The following is a 24,336-nucleotide window of genomic DNA, read 5'->3' as shown; positions in this document are numbered from 1 at the left end:
GTTCATTTTTTCATTTATTTGACCATAGCCTCACTCTTTTTTTTTTTCATTATTTTGCCGCAGCACAGTTCTTTTTATTTATTTTCTCACAGCCCCGTGAGCAAAATTATCATCATTCAACCCCAAACAGCGGCACCTTAATGAATATAAGAATTCGAATAATTAATATCAATAAATAATACACCTGCTCAATAAAAAAACTGATGATTCACTACATTAAATCTGATGTAACTTGATCAGAAATCTAAAAAGGGGAGAAAATGAGTAAGCCATCAATAGAAAGTACTGCTGTGTCTTGCCTTTCACAGTATAATATGTATTTTTTATTCCCTCTCTAATAGTGCTATTGTGGTCCAGTGGTAAGCACGTTGCGTCATAACACAGCCGACTTGTGTTCGAATCTCATTTGAAAAATTATTATCATTTGTAAACGGCCACAAGAGGTCGCTATAGGTTGTTAATTTTCACTCACCTTATTCAGGTTAATGGCTTTAAAGTAAACCCTGGAACCTTTATAATCATACTATGCCACACTCATCAAAACAATCTCTTCCCAGAAGCTTGGTGATTAAATTCTCGTGAGAAATCCAGATGACCATCACATTACTAAGAAGCTAAGTGTTTAAGCTAGCATCCCTTGGTGAGCGGAGTGTGGTGTGTAAGTTATGTTTGTGTTTCAAATTATGATGTCAATGTCTAAATGGTCTATTTTTGGCAACTTTTGTGTTTTGAAATTGTCAACTAAGTGAATTATTGTTTATATGTTGCTTTACATTGCTCATTTGTTGTGCTGTGTCCAGATGCATGATAATGCACTGTAAATGTGTTGTAATTTATTGTAAATTTGCCTTGTAATTTGTGTGTTTACTTCCAGTTTTCACGGTGTTTATGCTGGTTCCAGAATAAAACACATTACACCCGTCAGAAACTCTCTGCTTCGTTTTAAAAAAATCAAGGGCTGCTACATCTCCTTTAAAACAAGACACAGCTCCAGTTTGTGTTGATTGTCCTGTCTCTACAGATTTGGTAAGTGTGTGCGATCAGTAACTTTTCTTTGTTCATTTAGTTGGCAAAGTTATACTTGGTATGGTCAGCAGTAGTCTTTTAGTGTTTAAAGACAAACGTTAGTCAAAATGATTTCTAAGTTACTTGATTTACGTTTAAATCCCTACAATATTATAGACTGAAAGATCTGCTGTAACTGCTGCTCTTCGAGTGTAAACGTGAACACTGTAAGCAAACTATTGCTAACCGTTGGATGAATTTTCGCTGCATTTTGTGACAGGATTGTCTATACACATGGCTTTCTGACCTACCAAGTGCATCTAAGTTACAGAGAAATGCAGAGTTTTTTTTCTCTTATACGACGCGCGGTTTCAAACATTTCACCGTCATTAAACACAGTCACTGTCTTTCTCCTTTGCTTGTGGGTTTGTTTTGCCTCGCTGAAAATCAGCACATGCCCAAATGGCAACTTCCATCTTTATTAACTTTCCGACACTCCCACCCAAACAGAGCTAGACACACCCACTTTCCTGACTTTTTCCAACCTAGAGGTGTGAAAACATCCTGCTGAAACAGGGGTTTCATGGCCTTTCAAGGTATTTGCAAGGTTTTTTTTTTTTTTTTTTTACAATGATTTTAATTTTTTTAGGGCAACAATAGAAAAGCCCCCTCCAGATTTTCAACTAATTGCAAGGAAAGTATACAAAATTAACATTTGGCATGATGTCAAGATATGAACGCTCTGGTAACTAAAGTAACCCTCTTCGGGGAACAGAAATGCTATCAGTGTATTTTAATCCACGAATAGTGATTTCGTTTCAGAAAGCCAATCGTTTGAAAGAGTATATAACAGGCCAATAAAATGCCAAATGAGTTGGCAGCGTAAGCTTGCACACCTGAAGCTTATTGCCAATTATCTCCGCATATAAGCACAGGGAAAGCAAGGGAACGCCATCCTTTTAAGCTGAAGTGACTGACACAGCTAAGGAACAATCATTATGGCGATGGTAAATAGCATTTCCGTTCCCTTCCTCGGGGAACGAGGATTACTTTAGTAACGAGAGCGTTCCCCTTTGGATGGGGAACTTCAATGCTATCAGTGGATTTTAATCCACGAATAGGGAAATGTCTAGAAAACGCCATAATGACTGCACCTTACCTTCGCCTCTGATGAGAGGATAGCCAGGCAAGCGTGAGCACTCCTGCATCAAAGAGAGGTGCGGTCTTCCAACGTGGTCCCTAGCCCTTACTTGTCCCACTTCAACAGAAGTTTTACGGATTTAGGTATATTTTTTGGGAAGTCGCTAGCGTCTAGATGATTCTAGGAAATACGACAGTACGTTGGGAAAGCGTGCAGTCCCGATAGAGAGGACGCTGCGGAGGCCATCTGCTACCCAATGGGGAGATATGATGGCAAAGTACTAGCCCTGAGAAGGGGGAGTATGCATATAATATGGTTAGCAGAGAGGGAAGACATGGGTCCGCCCTTGAGAGGGGATTGCACAGTCACTGAATAAGCATATAGGATCGCCTAGTGGGGATCATGCATAGCGGGCACCTTTACCCAAAACGCGGGCTGACCAGCAGGCAGACCTACAACATAGTAGGCCAGCAGGTGACTCCTCCGCTGAGTCAGTGCTGGGGGCCAAGGAGGAATCTGCAGGCCTCACCTGACGGGGAACTTTACTGACAGATAAAAAGGCGCACATATCTCCGTGTTAGGGAGAGCCTCTAAAATAATTTCAGTGGGACCACTATTTTGCTGTCGAGCTCTCTCAGACAGTACAGCATCAGCTGAGTGCGCTCTCCGGAGAGGTGCGCTGTCATGGTGACCGAGTCCAGCTCCAGCTTAAGAAAAGAGATCCTCTACACGGGGGCGAGTTTGCTCTTTTCTCGGTTGACCTGAAGCCCCAACAGGTGGAGGTGCCGATGCACCTTCTCTCTGTGCATAATCAATTGCTCCCTAGAGTGGGCTAAAATCAGCCAGTCAACGAGATAATTGAGTATGCGGATGGCTGCGAGCCGAAGGGGCGCTAAGGCACCCTCCGCGAGCTTGGTGAAGACCTGCGGAGACAGAGAGTGGAAAAGTGGAAATTACCCATCGCATCAGACTGCTCTCTCACCGCCTTGAATTCCTGGGTGAATTCACAGACGGTGTTGCCGAACAGGCCAGCTTGGGATGTGGGGAAGTCAAGAAAGTGAATTTTGTCGACTTTGCACATATCAGCCAAGTTTAGCCAGAGGTGGTGCTCCTGGACCACTAATGTGGACATCCTCCTCCCCAACACACATGCAGCGGACTTAGTGGTCCGAACAGTATAGTCGAATGCAATGCGAAGCTCACAAGCCTGGGTTGGACCCACCCTCGTGCTGCTTGGCCAGCGCCTGTGCTTGGTAGCACTGGTAGGTGACCATCGCGTGAAAGGCGGAAGCAGCCTGGCCCGCAGCCTTGTAAGCTCTAGCTTTGAGGGAGGCAGATAACTTACAGGCTTTGGATGCGAGACGAGGAAGACCCCGCCAAGAAGAGGCGCCACGCGGACAAAGATTGACCGCAATCGCGTGCTCAACCTGAGGAATCACCACATACCCCCTGGCCGCACCACCGTCAAGAGTGGTAAGGGCGGAGGACACGCAGCATGGGCAGAAAAAAGTGCCCTCCAAGACTGTGTGAGCCTACTGTGCACCTCCAGGAAGAGGGGGACGAGAGGCTTCGAAGGCTTATCCCTCTGGTCCTTTACGTAACACCCATCTAGTCGGTCTGGCCACGGAGCTGGGGAATAAACCATCTCCAACCCCACGGCTGAAGCAGCCCGGGAAAGCACGGCTAACATGTCAGTTTCAGGATCCATTTTGACAGCGCTCACCTGCCCAAGGGGGGCGAGCAGGCCTGGATTCTCGTAGGACAATGAAAGCCCACCCTCCGATGCAGCAGTGGACGTCTGGTCACCGGTGTCATCGAACGTAAGGGTTACCATCTGTTTAGACGGATCGCTTCTTCCGCTCAAAGCTTGGATGGAGCAATTGGAGGAGCGGAAGGTCCGCGGGTCTGGTGGCGACGGATTATCTCCCACTGGAACCCTCAGATCTGCCCGAGTGCCCGCTGCAGTGCAGGGGACAGCTGGGGTGGTTCGCCCTTTTGCAAAGGCTAGCCGCGATCTTAACTGCGCAACAGTCATGGCATCACTAAGACAACATGAACTGCCCGCGAGCAACGCATTAACATGCTGGACCCTCAGACATGCAACGCAGTGCTCGTGCCCATCAACTGGGTACAGGAAACCCCTGCATCCAGAAATGCACGGTCGGAGCGCCCTCCTGAAAAGGACGTGCTGCACGACTGTGTTGCTCTTTTTGTGAAATTTGCAACTATACGCACCGCTCTGGAGAACCAGACCCAAAGAACACCAGGCAAGTGAGAAACCCAGCTCGACCATCTGTCACTGCGTGTACACACTCTGGAAAGGGAGACTGCTATCGTTGATGTAGATGAATTGGGAAGTTATCCACAAAATAAAATGGAAAGGATTAGAAATATTAGTAAAGAAAACATTATCCAAATCATATCTCAATTAAAGTCCTCTTCTAGCTGTCTTGACCCTATTCCAACTGAATTTTTAAAAAAGGTTTCAAATTGCTTGATTGACTATGTCCTTGACATAGTAAATGATTTATTAATTACAGGAATTTTTCCTAATGCTTTTAAAAAAGCTGTGGTAAAGCCACTTTAAAAAAAAAACAAATTTGGACTCCACAGTTTTAAATAATTACAGACCAATTTCTCATGTTACATTTTTTAGTAAGATTTTAGAAAAAGTTGTATTGCTACAGCTCAATCAATTTTTAGATGAGCATAAAATTTGGGAAAAATATCAGTCGGGTTTTAGAAAAGGTCATAGTACAGAAACAGCATTATTGAAAGTAGTTAATGATATGCGTTATATGTTTTAATTCTTCTAGATTTAAGTGCAGCATTCGACACGGTTGATCATTGCATTTTGATTAACAGACTGGAAAAACTTGTAGGTCTCTCTGGGATAGTTTTAAATTGGTTCAATACACACAGAAAGGACATTCTTAGTAAATATAGATGAATATACATCGCAAGAACACAATATATTATATGGTGTTCCTCAGGGATCTATCCTAGGCCCAAGTCTATTTTTATTATATATACTTCCTTTAGGTAGTATAATTCAGAAATATGGCATGAATTATCATCTTTATGCTGATGACATACAATTATATATTTCTGTTGAGCCAAGAGACACTGCTGCATTGGAAAATTTGTCCAACTGCATGTCCAATATTGTGCAATGGATGACTGCAAATTTTTTAAAGCTGAATAAAGATAAAACAAAAATTCTAATTGTGGGCAAAAAACCTGAGCGAGAGAGGATTGAAGCAGAACTGTGGTCTTTAGGTTTACAATCAAAAAAAGAATTAAAGAACCTGGGTGTTATTTTCGATTGTGATCTTAATTTTAAATCTCATATTAATCAAGTTACAAAAACATGGTTTTATCATTTAAGAAATGTTGCCAAAATTCGTTCTTTCCTATCTTTTGATGATGCCAAGAAATTAATTCATGCTTTTATTTTCTCTCGGCTTGATTATTGCAATGCTATCTATACTGGACTACCTAAGGGTTCTACAATTGTCACAACCAGCGATCGCTCCCCAGAGGGTCGCTGGTTCTCACACGAACTCAGGACTTCATTTCCGCATTCCCCAGGACTACACATTCATACATGCACTGCTCCCAAACACGCACGCCTGCTCACTCATGTATCCTGATTGCAAGCACCAGCTGAGCCTTGTTCACAGACTGATTACATCCCATTCATAAGCCACCCTCTCACGCTACCAGTTTGCCGAGTCTTGTTCTCCCAGTAACATTACAACGCATTTTCCTGTCTTGTTTCTCCGTGTTTCGATCTTAGCCTTGTATCCCAGTTATCCTGTTTAGCCGCCTGCCTTTCGACCTTTTGCCTGTTATATTGACGACGATTCTGGACTGCCTTAATATACCTGTTTGCACCTGATGACCATTGCTTGCCTGACGTTTGAATAAACTGCATATTGGATCTTACCTCCTGTGGTCTCCTGTCACTCCACCCCAGTCCTGGTAACAGAAGACTCGGCCGAGACATGGATCCAGCGGGTATTCAATTCATGCGCCTCCGTCAGGATGCTAGACCAATCGAAGATTATGTGGAGGACTTTATTAATATGGCCCACCGTACCACCCTGGAGGAAGGATGTCTCAGAATATTTTTCCTTGGAGGACTTTCTGAGCCATTGTACTCCATGATGCCCAATACAATCGCCGCTGGACACTGGTACAATTTATTAATTTGGCACTTCAAATGAGTGGATCCTCCCTCACCATAGGAGAGTTGGACGAAAGTCCAAATAATCTTTTGGGGGGGGGCTGTAGAGAGCAAGACCCGCTGGCAACGGGGCTTGCGACCCAGGTTCCACAACCAGCTCACAAGATGGCCGCTTCCAGTCAGCCAGCTCACAAGACGGCTTCCAGTCCCAAGTCTGTTCCTGCCCCTGAAAGGCCATCTCCAGAGCTGCCAGAACCTCCAGTGCTGCCAGATCTCCCAGAGCTGCCAGATCGTCCAGTGCTGCCAGATCCTCCAGAGCTGCCAGATCGTCCAGTGCTGCCAGACCGTCAAGTGCTGCCAGATCCTCCAGAACAGCCTGAACCGACGCCGCAGGCAGAGCCGACGTCGCAGCCAGCGCCGACGTCGCAGCCAGCGCCGACGTCGCAGCCAGCGCCTCAGCCAGAGCCGGCGCCGCCTGAGCTTCCCGAGTGGTCGCCACCGCCACCTGAGCTTCCCGAATGGTCGCCGCCGCCGCCTGAGCTGCCCGAGTGGTCGCCGCCGCCGCCTGAGCTCGCCGCCGCCTGAGCTTCCCGAGTGGTCGTCGCCGCCGCCTGAGCTTCCCGAGTGGTCGCCGCCGCCGCCTGAGCTTCCCGAGTGGTCGCCGCCGCCGCCTGAGCTTCCCGAGTGGTCGCTGCCTGGGCTTCCCGAACGACTACAGCTCCTCACCCTGTCGGCGCCACCCAGACTCCTCGCCCTGTCGGCTCCCTTCAAGCCTCCAGTCCTGCCGGTTCCTCGCAGGACTCCAGGGCCTTCGCTGCCACGCGATCCAGGACCACTGCAGCTCCACTCTCCGGGTCTTCCGCAGCTCCAGTCTCCAGGCCCTCCGCAGCTCCACGCCCCAGGTACGCCCCAGCTGCATGGTCCTGGCCCTCCATCCCTCCCCCTGTTCTGCCTCTGCTCCGCCTCCCGCCTGAACAGTAAGTGGAGTGTCTGGAATCCACTCCTAGAGGGGGGGCTATGTCACAACCAGCGATCGCTCCCCAGAGGATCGCTGGTTCTCACACGAACTCAGGACTTCATTTCCGCATTCCCCAGGACTACACATTCATACATGCACTGCTCCCAAACACGCACGCCTGCTCACTCATGTATCCTGATTGCAAGCACCAGCTGAGCCTTGTTCACAGACTGATTACATCCCATTCATAAGCCACCCTCTCACGCTACCAGTTTGCCGAGTCTTGTTCTCCCAGTAACATTACAACGCGTTTTCCTGTCTTGTTTCTCCGTGTTTCGATCTTAGCCTTGTATCCCAGTTATCCTGTTTAGCCGCCTGCCTTTCGACCTTTTGCCTGTTATATTGACGACGATTCTGGACTGCCTTAATATATCTGTTTGCACCTGATGACCATTGCTTGCCTGACGTTTGAATAAACTGCATATTGGATCTAACCTCCTGTGGTCTCCTGTCACTCCACCCCAGTCCTGGTAACAACAATGAAGTTGCAATTGATACAAAATGCAGCAGCCAGAGTTTTAATGAAATTAAAGAAACGAGAGCACATTACACCAGTATTAATAGAATTACACTGGTTGCCTGTGCACCAAAGGATAGATTTTAAGATTCTTTTATTAGTTTTTAAAGCACTTCACAATATGACACCTTCCTACATTTCCGACTGTTTAACAAAATATAATCCAAACCGTTTACTACGCTCTTCTAGTGCGGGACTTTTAGAATTGTATCCTGTAAACCTGATGCGATCTGGCGGCACTTCTTTTAGCCATTATGCTCCAAAAATTTGGAACTGTCTCCCCCTTGAAGTGAAAGAATCACCAAGTATTCATGTTTTTAAAAAGCGTGTTAAGACACATCTTTTTAAAATTGCGTATGATTAAACAAGTTTGTTAGGTGTACGCATTTTATCTATTTTGTTGTAGGTTTATGTATGTAATGTATGGTGTGTGCCTGCATATGTAAGGACTATTGTGTGTGTGATCATGTGAATATATACTTACATTTTGTGTACATGAATGTTTTTATTTCAGTATATGTGATAAGTTTTTGTGGTCTATTTTAATGCTTTTGTTGTTGTATGTGAGGCACTTTGAGTTGCATGTATGTTGGAAAAGTGCTATACAAATAAAGTTTATTATTATTATTATTATTATTAAGAATAATTAGTCTAACTTGTTTACTGCCAGCTGCCTTTCATTTCTGCTAATTGCTGCTCCTATATCTTAGGGTGTTTCGCTTCTCCTTTTGCCAGAGTGTTGGGTTTCTTCCAGAGTGTTCTCTTTCCAGTTCGCTGGAGCCATTGCGGATTTGGTCTGCCCTGCTGGAAAGTTGATCTTCTGCCTTGCCATTGCCCTTGCCCTGCGTTACCAGGCTTGGACCTAAAGCTAGCTTTATTTTTTGATGGAAATTTAGCCAACTCCTGATTTTCTTTTCTCATGTGGTGCTACTAATTTTTGTTGGTATTTTCCTGTATTGTTGCACGTTGCCTGTGGTCCCATTTACAGTTTATTTTTACCAAAGTCTAAGAGAAAGTTGCTGAGTCATTTTCTTTTTGCTTATTTGATTAAAACCCTATTGAAACTCTGCTTTTGGGTCCTTTATACAGACATCACTGACACCGTATACTTAAAACAAAGTTCTATTACATTCTTCATTTGAGGGCAAAAATTATACAAAATACTGTTTTCCAACACTTCGACAATCCCAACTGCAGTAGGCGGAGCTGTAAATGTGTCATTCTGCATAACTTGATGATGGTAGCTGATAGAGAAGAACACTGCTGTAGACATTTAAAAAAAACATACAATTATTTAGTTTAAATATTACTGATCTGTTTGTTATTTAACTAATAGTTACACCCAACAAACACTGGCAAACAGCCTCCTCCATGAGAAACACCACTGCATATTTACACTGTTATATTTTCTGCAGACAGACACTGAATGGTGCTGCTGGTGCATGTTTCTCTCATAGAGAAGACATGCTTAAATGGGCTTTTGGCCAATATGTGACTCCCTTCAGGAGTGATCATACAAGTGCGGATGCCTCTGCGCTAGCTCTGCTACGTGACACTCCAGTGTATTCATGTGACTAGTGATGTTGTGTTGATGTTCTCCTGTCTGACAGCTGTGGAATGAGTAATGAATCGGGGGGAAAGAATGGCAAGTCTAAAAAGGCAGAGCTCCAGAACACACACACACACCTATGGCACAATCACCACAGACCAAATGGCAGCTTAAAGGCGTTTAGGAACCAAAGCAAACTGTTCCTTGTTTGAAATGACAACATTTCAGTTCGTTTTTTGATTTTGTACGGAGTGCATCAAAAACATTTTTTAGACATGCCCCAAAAGTCACAAAGAGCATGAATTAATGATGTTTAAACAGACCTTTCACAGACACTTAGGACCAATATTATATCTGACTTCACGTCACACTTGCAATAAGAAATACACACTGAATAATCATAAAAATTAAAAACATTATAGCATATGTTTTTTTCACCTCATCATACTTTGTGTCATTTCATAATGTAAAAGTAAATTGTGGCAGCATGTATTTTATGGAAACATTTATTTTACCTCAGTATCTCCAGATGACAGTTTGGACTCTTCAGTCCATCAGAGAGCTTCTTCACTCCTGAATCCTGCAGGTCATTGATACTCAGATCCAGCTCTCTCAGCACACAGTTTGAGGATTGTAGAGCTGAAGACAAACTCTCACAGCACTCAACAGTGAGATTACACCACTGTAGCCTGTGTAGAGGACAAAACAACAGTATTCTTGTGTTAACCTGGCAGTTATTGCTCAACTCTCACAACGCTAAGCAGTGAATTTACACGTGACCAATCTGAGAAAGAAAAATTACACAAATTAATGTGTAAAATGTAAATGTGTAAAAAAATGTGATTTTCAGTAATTCATCTGATGTAAATAACAACTATAATCAATCAATAAATAAATTAATCAGTTTGTTACTCAGGTCCAGCTCTCTCAGGACACAGGAGACAAACTTTCGTAACACTGAGCAGTGAGATTACAGTACTGTAGACTTTGAGGAAAACAAGAAATAATGATTTTGCATATATCTAGCCGGGGTAATGCAGAGCAGAGACAAACACAATTGAATGTAGTTTTAGTTTGAGCAAAGGTAAAAATCACTATAGGTACTCTGTAAATACTGAATTTAGGGGAGAATGCAGGGCTGTAAAATAGACATAAAAGTATTTTTTAGTTAATAATTCACATTTTTGTGTGATAATTAGTCATTAGAAATCAATAATAAAAGCTTAAAATCAATGTTATTTTTCCTTCTCCCAGCTCATGTTAACAGATTAGAGCGATCACCACACCATCTATATTTAAACAATTAAGTGTGTTAAGAGAAAGGAAATTTTATATTATTGTACAATTAGAATTAAGTAAATTTAAAGAGAACTAATATTATATATACTGTATACTGGTGATCAGTAAAGCATATTTGATGTAAAAGCACAAATAGTCTCTGCTACTTTTGCTCTGCATGCAAATGACTCATGGATTGCAGATGTGTTGTGTAGCAGGTGAAAACCGAAAAGTAAAAATGTTCGTTATTTTGTGATTCCACTTGTCATGACCATATTTGTGGTTTCTTGTCTCCATATTGATTTGGGGAGTGCATGCGCTTTGCTTCTTCCCAGTCTGCATGACATTCAGCAGCAGTAGGTCACACAAGTGTATGCGGTGACTTAACGAGTGTGTCATGTCTGCTGTAGTGCCATCTTGTGGTTTTCTGGACACTGTGGTATTTTTCAGTTGAAATAAAATTTTTACATGTTTTCCATGCTTTAACAATTAACCTAGAAAGTGTTAATTATTGTGAAACTGTCAGAAGTGTTGCAAACTGCTAAGTGCTGCAAATCGTATGCACAAAATAGAGAAGTGTCGCAGGGGTGCATAGAAAGGGCAGAGAGTTCTGAGAAAGGACAGGATGTATGAGCTGTGTGTGTGCTATAAGGAGACATTTGCCTTAAAAGGTTAAACCAAGTGAAGATGCACGGAAGACAAACAACTGTGGTATAAAAAGGAAGTGTCTCTGAAAGAGAGTTCAGAGTTGAACCTCTCCTGCGCAGTGTATTGCTTTTGGTTTCTTTCCTGCTTGAGCAAATAAAACTTATAACTTTTGACTGACTGACTCCGAACCCATTTTTGAACATGCACTGGACCCTTTGAAGTCCAACAACACTAGTTATGTTTTGGTTTGGTCCTGCTTTGTAGTTCACGTGATCACTAATTGTTTCCAGCTGTCTGTCATTGTCTAATTAGGGACCGAGCACCGAAACGGTGCGTAGGCCCTATTGGAATTGCTCTGTTTATTAGGGACCGAGCACCGAAACGGTGCGTAGGCCCTATTGGAATTGCTCCGTTTTTTTATTATTAGGGACCGAGCACCAAACGGTGCAAGGCCCTATTGGAATTGCTCCGTTTCTTATTCTTCTTCTTCTTCTTCTTCTTCTTCTTCCGCGGAATGAATCGCGGTTTTGAGGGGCTAAACATGCCCGAAAACTCACGAAACTTCGCACACGCCTCAGAAGTGGCGAAAATTTACGTTTATTATGGGTCTCGGAAAGGGGTGTGGCAAAATGACTCGACAGCGCCACCTAGAAAATTTAAACGGACGAGCCCCCGATCCACAAATCACGCACATGCACGAAAATTGGCACACACCTCAAACATGCCAAAACATACGAAAAAGTCTCTTGGAGCCATATCTCAAACCCAACAGGAAGTCGGATATTTTTAACTTCCTGCGGCGAAAAAGTGTCATTTTTGCCATTTCTAGCCGTTGTATTTTAACGAACTCCTCCTAGGGATTTTATCCGATTGACACCAAAATTGGGTTTTGTCATCTAAAGGCCTTGGCGATGTTAAATTGCGAAGCTTTTGAGTTTTCGTCGATGGGCGTGTCCGTGGCGGCCTCGCAAACTTTGACGATTCGCCACAAAACAGGAAGTCGTTATAACTCAGGCATGCATTATCCGATCTGCCTCAAAATTCACACATTTGATAACAGTCCTGACCTGAACACATTTATATGCTGATATCCAGATACAGTTATAGCGCCACCTGCTGGCCACAGGAAATGACATGTTTTACATTGTAATATACTCCTTCCGCAAAATTTATTATATCAGCACCAAATTTGAATGATGTTATTTGAAAGCTCTAGCGATGATATATTGTGAAGATCTAGAGATTTTGCTGAAGGGTGTGTCCGTGGTGGAATGACAAACCTCAACGCTTCGCCATGGAACAGGAAATGCTTATAACTCAACCACACAATGTCCGATCTGCCTGAAACTTCACAAGGTTGATAAAAGTCCTCTCCTGAACACATCCACATAATTATATTGAGTCTGTCATAGTGCCACCTGCTGGCAGAAGGTATTTGGGCTTATAACTCAGCCACACAAAGTCTGACCAGCCTGAAAATTTACATGGTTGATTAAAATCCTCTCCTGAAGACATCTACATGCCAATATCGAGTCACAGTCTTAGCGCCACCTGCTGGCAACAGGAAATTACATATAACTCAGCCAAACAATGTCCGATCTGGCTGAAAATTCACATGGTTGATAAGATTCATCTACTGAAGGCATCTACATGCAAATCTTGAGTCACAGTCATAGCGCCATCTGCTGACAAGAGGAAGTTTGGCATGAATGTGTGATTTTCTCAGGTTCTTTAAATAAATCGGCTTAAATTAATATTGTTCGCTGTTCTCTGTCATCCTGAGGCCAACGGGCAGCGGTGAGCCCGGGTGCGAGGTCCCTATCATCGCTGCTTGCAGCTTTAATTATTATTATTATTATTAGGGACCGAGCACCGAACGGTGCAAGGCCCTATTGGAATTGCTCCGTTTCTTATTATTCTTCTTCTTCCGCGGAATGAATCGCGGTTTTGAGGGGCTAAACATGCCCGAAAACTCACGAAACTTTGCACACGCCTCAGAAGTGGCGAAAATTTACGTTTGTTATGGGCTTCGGAAGTGGGCGTGGCAAAATGACTCGACAGCGCCACCTAGAAAAATTAAACGGATGAGCCCCCGATATACGAATCACGCACAAGCACGAAAATTGGCACACACCTCAAACATGCCAAAACATACGAAAAAGTCTCTTGGAGCCATATCTCAAACCCAACAGGAAGTCGGATATTTTTAACTTCCTGCGGCGAAAAAGTGGCGTTTTTGCCATTTCCAGGCGTTGTATTTTAACGAACTCCTCCTAGGGATTTTATCCGATCGACACCAAAATTGGGTTTTGTCATCTAAAGACCTTGGTGATGTTAAATTGCGAAGCTTTAGAGTTTTCATCGATGGGCGTGTCCGTGGCGGCCTCGCAAACTTTGATGATTCACCACAAAACAGGAAGTCGTTATAACTCAGGCATGCATTATCAGATCTGCCTCAAAATTCACACGTATGATAAGAGTCCTGACCTGAACATGTTTACATGCCGTTGTCCAGATACAGTTATAGCGCCACCTGCTGGCCACAGGAAATGACATGATTTACGGAGTTATAAACTCCTCCCACAAATTTTATCGTATCAACACCAAAATTGAGTGGTGTTATCTGAAAGCTCTAGCGATGATATATTGTGAAGATCTAGAGTTTTCGCAGAGGGGTGTGTCCGTGGCGGTATGACAAACCTCAACGCTTCGCCATGGAACAGGAAGTCCTTATAACACAACCACACAATGTCCGATCTGCCTGAAACTTCACATGGTTGATAAACGTCATCTCTTGAACACATCCACATAACAATATTGAAGTGGGCGTGGCAAAATGACTCGACAGCGCCACCTAGAAAAATTTAACGGACGAGCCCCCGATCTACGAATCACGCACATGCACAAAAATTGGCACACACCTCAAACATGGCAAAACATACGAAAAAGTCTCTTGGAGCCATATCTCAAACCCAACAGGAAGTCGGATATTTTTAACTTCCTGTGGCGAAAAAGTGGCGCTTTTGCCATTTTCAGGCATTGTATTTTAACGAACTCCTCCTAGGGATTTTATCTGATCGACACCAAAATTTGGTTTTGTCATCTAAAGGCCTTGGTGATGTTAAATTGCGAAGCTTTAGCGTTTTCATCGATGGGCGTGTCCGTGGCGGCCTCGCAAACTTTGATGATTCGCCACAAAACAGGAAGTCTTTATAACTCAGGCATGCATTATCCGATCTGCCTCAAAATTCACACATTTATTAAGAGTCCTGACCAGATCAGGTTTACGTGCCGATATCCAGATACAGTTATAGCGCCACTTGCTGGTCACAGGAAATGACATGTTTGACACTGTAACAAACTCCTTCCACAAACTTTACCGTATCAGCACCAAATTAGAGTGGTGTCATCTGAAAGCTCTAGCGATGATATATTGTGAAGATCTAGAGTTTTTGCAGAGGGGCGTGTCTATGGTGGCATGACAAACCTCAACGCTTCGCCATGGAACAGGAATTTCTTATAACTCAACCACACAATGTCTGATCTGCCTGAAACTTCACATGATTGATAAAAGTCCTCTCCTGAACACATCTACATAACAATACTGAGTCAGTCATAGCGCAACCTGCTGGCAAAAGGTAGTTTGGCTTGTAACTCAGCCACACAATGTCCGATCTGCCTGAAACTTTACATGGTTGATGAAAGTCCTCTTCTGAACACATCCACATAACAATATTGAGTCAGTCATAGCGCCACCTGCTGGCAGAAGAAATTTTGGCTTGTAACTCGGCCACACAATGTCAGATCTGCCTAAAATGTCACATGGTTGATGAAAGTCCTCTCCTTAACACATCTACATAATAATATTAAGTCTTTCATAGCGCCACCTGCTGGCAGAATGTAGTTTGTCTTAAAACACAATCTCCACACAATCTCTGATCTGCCTGAAACTTCACATGGTTGATAAAAGTCCGCTCCTGAACACATCCACATAACAATATTGAGTCAGTCATAACGCCACCTGCTGGCAGAAGATAGTTTGGCTTATAACTCAGCCACACAATGTCCCATGTGCCTGAAACTTCACATGGTTGATAAGATTCCTCTCCGGAAGACATCTACATGCCAATCTTAAGTCACAGTTATAGCGCCACCTGCTGACAGGAGGAAGTTTGGCATAAATCTGTGATTTTCTTAGATTTTTTTTTATATATCGGCTTAAATTATTATTGTTCGCTGTTCTCTGTCATCGTAAGGTCACCGGGCGGCGGTGAGCCCGGGTGCGAGGTCCCTATCATCGCTGCTTGCAGCTTTAATTATTATTAGGGACCGAGCACCGAACGGTGCAAGGCCCTATTGGAATTGCTCCGTTTATTATTATTAGGGACCGAGCACCGAACGGTGCAAGGCCCTATTGGAATTGCTCCGTTTATTATTATTAGGGACCGAGCACCGAAACGGTGCGTAGGCCCTATTGGAATTGCTCCGTTTTTTATTATTATTATTATTATTATTATTCCGCCCCCAACCGGGGCACTTTTGAGGGTCTAAACATGTCCGAAAACTCACGAAAATTTGCACACACACCAAACGCGGTGTAAATGGCTGGGTTTAAGGGGTTTCGGAAGTGGGCGTGGCAAAATGACTCGACAGCGCCACCTACAAAAATTAAACGGACGAGCCCCCGATCCACGAATCACGCACATGCACGAAAATTGGCACACACCTCAAACATGCCAAAACATACGAAAAAGTCTCTTGGAGCCATATCTCAAACCCAACAGGAAGTCGGATATTTTTGACTTCCTGCGGCGAAAAAGTGGCGTTTTTGCCATTTCCAGGTGTTGTATTTTAACGAACTCCTCCTAGGGATTTTATTCGATCGACACCAAAATTGGGTTTTGTCATCTAAAGGCCTTGGCGATGTTAAATTGCGAAGCTTTAGAGTTTTCGTCGATGGGCGTGTCCGTGGCGGCCTCGCAAACTTTGACGATTCGCCACAAAACAGGAAGTCGTTATAACTCAGGCATGCATTATCCGATCTGCTTCAAATTTCACACGTTTGATAAGAGTCCTGACCTGAACACGTTTACATGCCGCTATCCAGATACAGTTCTAGCGCCACCTGCTGGCCACAGGAAATGACATGTTTTACACTGTAACAAACTCCTCCCACAAAATTTATGGTATCAGCACCAAATTTGAGTGGTGTCATCTGAAAGCTCTATCGGTGATATATTGTGAAGATCTAGAGTTTTTGCAGAGGGGCGTGTCCGTGGCGGCATGACAAACCTCAACGCTTCGCCATGGAACAGGAAGTCCTCATAACTCAACCACACAATGTCCGATCAGCCTGAAACTTCTTATGGTTGATAAAAGTCCGTCCCTGAACACATCCACGTAACAATATTGAAGTGGGCGTGGCAAAATGACTCGACAGCGCCACCTATAAAAATTAAACAGACGAGCCCCTGATCTACGAATCATGCACATGCACGAAAATTGGCACACACCTCAAACACGCCAAAACATACGAAAAAGTCTCTTGGAGCCATATCTCAAACCCAACAGGAAGTCAGATATTTTTAACTTCCTGCGGCGAAAAAGTGGCGTTTTTGCCATTTTCAGGCGTTGTATTTTAATGAACTCCTCCTAGGGATTTTATCTGATTGACACCAAAATTGGGTTTTGTCATCTTAAAGCCTTGGTAATGTTAAATTGCGAAGCTTTAGAGTTTTCGTCGATGGGCGTGTCCGTGGCGGGCTCACAAACGATGATGATTCGCCACAAAACAGGAAGTCGTTATAACTCAGGCATGCAATATTCGATCTGCCTCAAAATTCACACATTTAATAACAGTCCAGACCTGAACAGGTTTACGTGCCGATATCCAGTTACAGTTATAGCGCCACCTGCTGGGCACAGGAAATGACATGTTTGACACTGTAACAAACTCCTTCCACAAACTTTCCCGTATCAGCACCAAAATAGAGTGGTGTCATCTGAAAGCTTTAGCGATGATATATTGTGAAGATCTAGAGTTTTTGCTGAGGGGCGTGTCTGTGGTGGCATGACAAACCTCAACACTTCGCCATGGAACAGGAAGTTATTATAACTTAACCACACAATGTCTAATCTGCCTGAAACTTCACATGATTGATAAAAGTCCTCTTCTGAACACATCTAGATAACAATATTGGGTCAGTCATAGCGCCACCTGCTGGCAGAAGGTAGATTGGCTTATAACTCAACCACACAAACTCCGATCTGCCTGAAACTTCACATGGTCGATTAAATTCCATTACTGAAGACATCTACATGCCAATCTTAAGTCACAGTTATAGTGCCACCTGCTGGCAGATGGTAGTTTGCAGTATAACTCAACCACACAAAGTCCGATCTGGCTGAAACTTCACAAGGTTGATAAAAGTCCTCTCCTGAACACATCTACATAACAACATTGAGTCTGTCATAGCGCCACCTGCTGACAAAAGGCAGTTTGGCTTATAACTCAGCCAAACAATGTCCGATCTGCTTAAAACTTCACATGGTTGATAAGTTTCCTCTCCTGAAGATATCTACATGCCAATCATGAGTCACAGTTATAGCGCCACCTGCTGACAGGAGGAAATTTGGCATAAATCTGTGATTTTCTCAGATTTTTTTTAATATATCGGCTTAAATTATTACTGTTCGCTGTTCTCTGTCATCCTGTGGCCACCGGGCGGCGGTGAGCCCGGGTGCGAGGTCCCTATCATCGCTGCTTGCAGCTTTAATTATTCTTCCGACTTCTTCCGCGGAATGAATCGCAGTTTTGAGGGGCTAAACATGCCCGAAAACTCACGAAACTTTGCACACGCCTCAGAAGTGGCGAAAATTTACGTTTGTTATGGGCTTCGGAAGTGGGCGTGGCAAAATGACTCAACAGCGCCACCTAGAAAAATTAAATCGACGAGCCCCCGATCCACGAATCACGCACATGCATGAAAACTGGCACACACCTCAAACACACCAAAACATACGAAAAAGTCTCTTGGAGCCATATCTCAAACCCAACAGGAAGTCGGATATTTTTAACTTCCTGCGGCGAAAAAGTGGCGTTTTTGCCATTTCCAGGCGTTGTATTTTAACGAACTCCTCCTAGGCATTTTATCCGATCGACACCAAAATTGGGTTTTGTCATCTAAAGGCCTTGGCGATGTTAAATTGCGAAGCTTTAGAGTTTTCGTCGATGGGCGTGTCCGTGGCGGCCTCGCAAACTTTGACGATTCGCCACAAAACAGGAAGTCGTTATAACTCAGGCATGCATTATCCGATCTGCCTCAAAATTCACACGTTTGATAAGAGTCCTGACCTGAACAAGTTTACATGCCGATATCCAGATACAGTTATAGTGCCACCTGCTGGCCACAGGAAATGACATGTTTCACATCGTAACAAACTCCTCCCACAAATTTTATCGTATCAACACCAAAATTGAGTGGTGTTATCTGAAAGCCCTAGCGATGATATATTGTGAAGATCTAGAGTTTTCGCAGAGGGGCGTGTCCGTGGCGGCATGACAAACCTCAACGCTTCGCCATCGAACAGGAAGTCCTTATAACTCCACCACACAATGTCCGATCTGCCTGAAACTTGAGATGGTTGATAAAAGTCCTCTCCTGAACACATCCTCATAACAATAATAAAGTGGGCGTGGCAAAATGACTCGACAGCGCCACCTAGAAAAATTAAACGGACGAGCCCCGAATACACGAATCACGCACATGCACGAAAATTGGCACACACCTCAAACACGCCAAAACATACGAAAAAGTCTCTTGGAGCCATATCTCAAACCCAACAGGAAGTCAGATATTTTTAACTTCCTGCGGCGAAAAAGTGGCGTTTTTGCCATTTCCAGGCGTTGTATTTTAACGAACTCCTCCTAGGGATTTTATCCGATCGACACCAAAATTGGGTTTTGTCATCTAAAGGCCTTGGCGATGTTAAATTGCGAAGCTTTAGAGTTTTCATCGATGGGCGTGTCCGTGGCGGCCTCGCAAACTTTGACGATTCGCCACAAAAGAGGAAGTCGTTATAACTCAGGCATGCATTATCCGATCTGCCTCAAAATTCACACGCTTGATAAGAGTCCTGACCTGAACACGTTTACATGCCAATATCCAGATACAGTTATAGCGCCACCTGCTGGCCACAGGAAATGACATGATTTACGGTGTAACAAACTTCTCCCACAAATTTTTTCGTATCAGCACCAAATTTGGGTTGTGTTGTCTGAAAGCCCTAGCAATGATATATTGTGGAGATCTAGAGTTTTCAGAGAGGGGCGTGTCCATGGCGGCATGACAAACCTCACTGCTTCGCCATGGAACAAGAAGTCCTTATAACTCAACCACACAATGTGCGAACAGCCTGAAACTTCACATGGTTGATAAAAGTCCTCTCCTGAACACATCCACATAACAATAATGAAGTGGGCGTGGCAAAATGACTCGACAGCGCCACCTATAAAATTTAAACGGACGAGCCCCCGATCTACGAATCACGCACATGCACGAAAATTGACACACACCTCAAACATGCCAAAACATACGAAAAAGTTTCTTGGAGCCATATCTCAAACCCAACAGGAAGTCGGATATTTTTAACTTCCTGCGCCAAATAAGTGGCATTTTTGCCATTTCCAGGCGTTGTATTTTAACGAACTCCTCCTAGGGATTTTATCCGATCGACACCAAAATGGGGTTTTGTCATCTAAAGGCCTTGGCGATGTTAAATTGCGAAGCTTTAGAGTTTTCATCGATGGGCGTGTCCTTGGCGGCCTCGCAAACTTTGATGATTCGCCACAAAACAGGAAGTCGTTATAACTCAGGCATGCATTATTCGATCTGCCTCAAAATTCACACGCTTGATAAGAGTCCTGACCTGAACACGTTTACATGCCAATATCCAGAAACAGTTATAGCGCCACCTGCTGGCCACAGGAAATGATATGTTTTACGGAGTAACAAACTCCTTCCACAAATTTTATCGCATCAGCACCAAAATTGGGTGGTGTTATCTAAAAGCTCTAGCGATGATATATTGTGAAGATCTAGAGTTTTCAGAGAGGGGCGTGTCCATGGCGGCATGACAAACCTCACTGCTTCGCCATGGAACAGGAAGTCCTTATAACTCAACCACACAATGTCCGATCTGCCTGAAACTTCACAGGGTTTATAAAAGTCCTCTCCTGAATACATCTACATAATAATATTGAGTCAGAGTCATAGCACCACCTGCTGGCAGAAGGAAGTTTGGCTTGTAACTCGGCCACACAATCTCTGATCAGCCTGAAACTTCACATGGTTGATAAAAGTCCGCTCCTGAACACATCCACATAACAATTTTGAGTCAGTTATAACGCCACCTGCTGGCAGAGGGTAGTTTGGCTTATAACTCAGCCACACAATGTCCAATGTGCCTGAAACTTCACACGGTTGATAAGATTCCTCTCCGGAAGACATCTACATGCCAATTGTGAGTCAAAGTTATAGCGCCACCTGCTGACAGGAGGAAGTTTGGCATAAATCTGTGATTTTCTTAGATTTTTAAAAATATATTGGCTTAAATTATTATTGTTCGCTGTTCTCTGTCAATTGTAAGGCCACCGGGCGGCGGTGAGCCCGGGTGCGAGGTCCCTATCATCGCTGCTTGCAGCTTTAATTAGGGACCGAGCACCGATACGGTGCGTAGGCCCTATTGGAATTGCTCCGTTTATTATTATTATTAGGGACCGAGCACCGAAACGGTGCGTAGGCCCTATTGGAATTGCTCCGTTTATTAGGGACCGAGCACCGAACGGTGCAAGGCCCTATTGGAATTGCTCCGTTTATTATTAGGGACCGAGCACCGAACGGTGCAAGGCCCTATTGGAATTGCTCCGTTTCTTATTATTCTTCTTCTTCTTCTTCTTCTTCTTCCGCGGAATGAATCGCGGTTTTGAGGGGCTAAACATGCCCGAAAACTCACGAAACTTCGCACACGCCTCAGAAGTGGCGAAAATTTACGTTTATTATGGGTCTTGAAAAGGGGTGTGGCAAAATGACTCGACAGCGCCACCTAGAATATTTAAACGGACGAGCCCCCGATCCACGAATCACGCACATGCACGAAAGTTGGCAAACACCTCAAACATGCCAAAACATACGAAAAAGTCTCTTGGAGCCATATCTCAAACCCAACAGGAAGTTGGATATTTTTGACTTCCTGCGGCGAAAAAGTGGCGTTTTTGCCATTTCCAGGCGTTGTATTTTAACGAACTCCTCCTAGGGATTTTATCCGATCGACACCAAAATTGGGTTTTGTCATCTAAAGGCCTTGGCGATGTTAAATTGCGAAGCTTTAGAGTTTTCGTCGATGGGCGTGTCCGTGGCGGCCTCGCAAACTTTGACGATTCGCCACAAAACAGGAAGTTGTTATAACTCAGGCATGCATTATCCAATCTGCCTCAAAATTCACACGCTTGATAAGAGTCCTGACCTGAACACGTTTACATGCTGATATCCAGATACAGTTATAGCGCCACCTGCTGGCCACAGGAAATGACATGTTTTACAGTGTGACAAACTCCTCCCACAAATTTTATTGTATCAGCACCAAATTTGAGTGGTGTTATCTGAAAGCTCTAGCGATGATATATTGTTAAGATCTAGAGTTTTTGCAGAGGGGTGTGTCCGTGGCGGCATGACAAGCCTCAACGCTTCGCCATGGAACAGGAAGTCCTTATAACTCAACCACACAATGTGCGATCTGCCTGAAACTTCACATGGTTAATAAAAGTCCTCTCCTGAACACATCTTCATAACAATATTGAAGTGGGCGTGGCAAAATGACTCGACAGCGCCACCTACAAAAATTAAACGGACGAGCCCCCGATATACGAATCATGCACATGCACGAAAATTGGCACACACCTCAAACATGCCAAAACATACAAAAAAGTCTCTTGGAGCGATATCTCAAACCCAACAGGAAGTCGGATATTTTGAACTTCCTGCGGCGAAAAAGTGGCATTTTTGCCATTTCCAGAAGTTGTATTTTTAACGAACTCCTCCTAGGGATTTTATCCGATCGACACCAAAATTTGGTTTTGTCATCTAAAGGCCTTGGCGATGTTAAATTGCGAAGCTTTTGAGTTTTCATCGATGGGCGTGTCCGTGGCGGCCTCGCAAACTTTGACGATTCGCCACAAAACAGGAAGTTGTTATAACTCAGGCAAGCATTATGCGATCTGCCTCAAAATTCACACATTTGATAACAGTCCTGACCTGAATACGTTTATATACTGATATCCAGATAGCGTTATAGCGCCACCTGCTGGCCACAGGAAATGACATGTTTTCCATTGTATTTCACTCCTTCCGCAAACTTTATTATATCAGCACCAAATTTGAGTGATGTTATCTGAAAGCTCTAGCGATGATATATTGTAAAGATCTAGAGATTTTGCAGAAGGGCGTGTCCGTGGTGGCATGAAAAACCTCAACGCTTCGCCATGGAACAGGAAATGCTTATAACTCAACCACACAATGTCCGATCTGCCTGAAACTTCACAAGGTTGATCATAGTCCTCTCCTGAACACATCCACATAACAATATTGAGTCTGTCATAGCGCCACCTGCTGGCAGAAGATAGTTTGGCTTGTAACTCGGCCACACAATGTCCGATCTGCCTGAAACTTAACATGGTTGATTAAATTCCTCTCCTGAAGACATCTACATTGCAATATTGAGTCACAGTCATAGCGCCACCTGCTGGCAGAAGATAGTTTGGCTTATAACTCAGCCACACAAAGTCTGACCAGCCTGAAAATTTACATGGTTGATTAAAATCCTCTCCTGAAGACATCTACATGCCAATATCGAGTCACAGTCATAGCGCCACCTGCTGGCAACAGGAAATTACATATAACTCAGCCAAACAATGTCCGATCTGGCTGAAAATTCACATGGTTGATAAGATTCCTCTACTGAAAGCATCTACATGCAAATCTTGAGTCACAGTCATAGCGCCACCTGCTGAGAAGAGAAAGTTTGGCATGAATGTATGATTTTCTCAGGTTCTTTATAAAATTCGGCTTAAATTAATATTGTTCGCTGTTCTCTGTCATCCTGAGGCCAACGGGCGGTGGTGAGCCCGGGTGCGAGGTCCCTATCATCGCTGCTTGCAGCTTTAATTAGGCTGGCTTGTCAAAGCCAGACTACTGAAATGCTATTTAAACTTATTATTATATTTTTTATTATTCTTCTGAGACTAAATTTCTGACTCTATCTCCTCCTAGAGCTTTTGAGCTATTACCACCAAACTCGCTCCAGACCTCCAAACTATTCTGACTCGTGTTGCTATATCTCCTCAGACTGATCCGACTTTTGGTTTTCCGAAAAACGTCCCGGGACTGTCGGAAAAATCCCATAGGCTTAACATTGGATCAAACTTTGTGAGCTCATAACTCTGCGTCAGACTGTCACACAGACTTCTAACTGGGCTCATTTAACTCAGACTATCAAACTGCCAATGACTGATCACCTTTAAACTTTCTAGCCACGCCCTAGCAACCACTTTTGGACCCTAGTAACTGTCCAATAGACTTCTATTCAAAAGACTCTCATTGACTTAACATGGGATTAAACTTTATGAGCTCATAACTCTACATCAGACTGTCATAGAGACTAATGGCTGAGCTCATTTAACTCCGACTACCAAACTGCCAATAACTGATGAGCTTTTAACTTTCTAGCCACTCCCCTAACTACCACATACTGCACCCTAGCAACTGTCCCGTAGACTTCCATTCAAAAGACTCTCATTGACTTAACATGGGATCAAACTTTGTGAGCTCATAACTCTACATCAGACTGTCATACAGACTAATGGCTGAGCTCATTTAACTCAGACTACCAAACTGCCAATAACTGATGAGCTTTTAACTTTCTAGCCACACCCCTA

At 43.8% G+C, this 24,336-nt stretch overlaps 2 protein-coding genes across 4 annotated transcripts in view; one reads left to right on the top strand and one right to left on the bottom strand.

Moving 5' to 3' along the window:
- LOC148682569 (uncharacterized) overlaps nucleotides 1-24,336 on the top strand; it is a 1,090,975-nt gene that overhangs the window by 610,238 nt on the left and 456,401 nt on the right. The window lies entirely within an intron of this gene.
- The window catches only part of LOC799502 (protein NLRC3), a 93,240-nt gene that overhangs the window by 19,067 nt on the left and 49,837 nt on the right, over nucleotides 1-24,336 (bottom strand). For both annotated transcript variants that reach the window (XM_087249855.1, XM_087249856.1), the window contains exon 4: nucleotides 9,935-10,108. In XM_087249855.1, coding sequence (XP_087105981.1) covers nucleotides 9,935-10,108 — 174 coding nt within the window. The remainder of the gene's footprint in view (nucleotides 1-9,934; nucleotides 10,109-24,336) is intronic.

This window comes from Danio rerio, chromosome 4 (genome assembly GCF_052040795.2).
Source record: "Danio rerio strain M-AB ecotype USA chromosome 4, GRCz13ab, whole genome shotgun sequence".
NCBI lineage: Eukaryota > Metazoa > Chordata > Actinopteri > Cypriniformes > Danionidae > Danio > Danio rerio.
The sequence above is the reverse complement of the archived record's forward strand: the minus strand, read 5'-3'. Positions and strand labels throughout refer to the sequence as shown.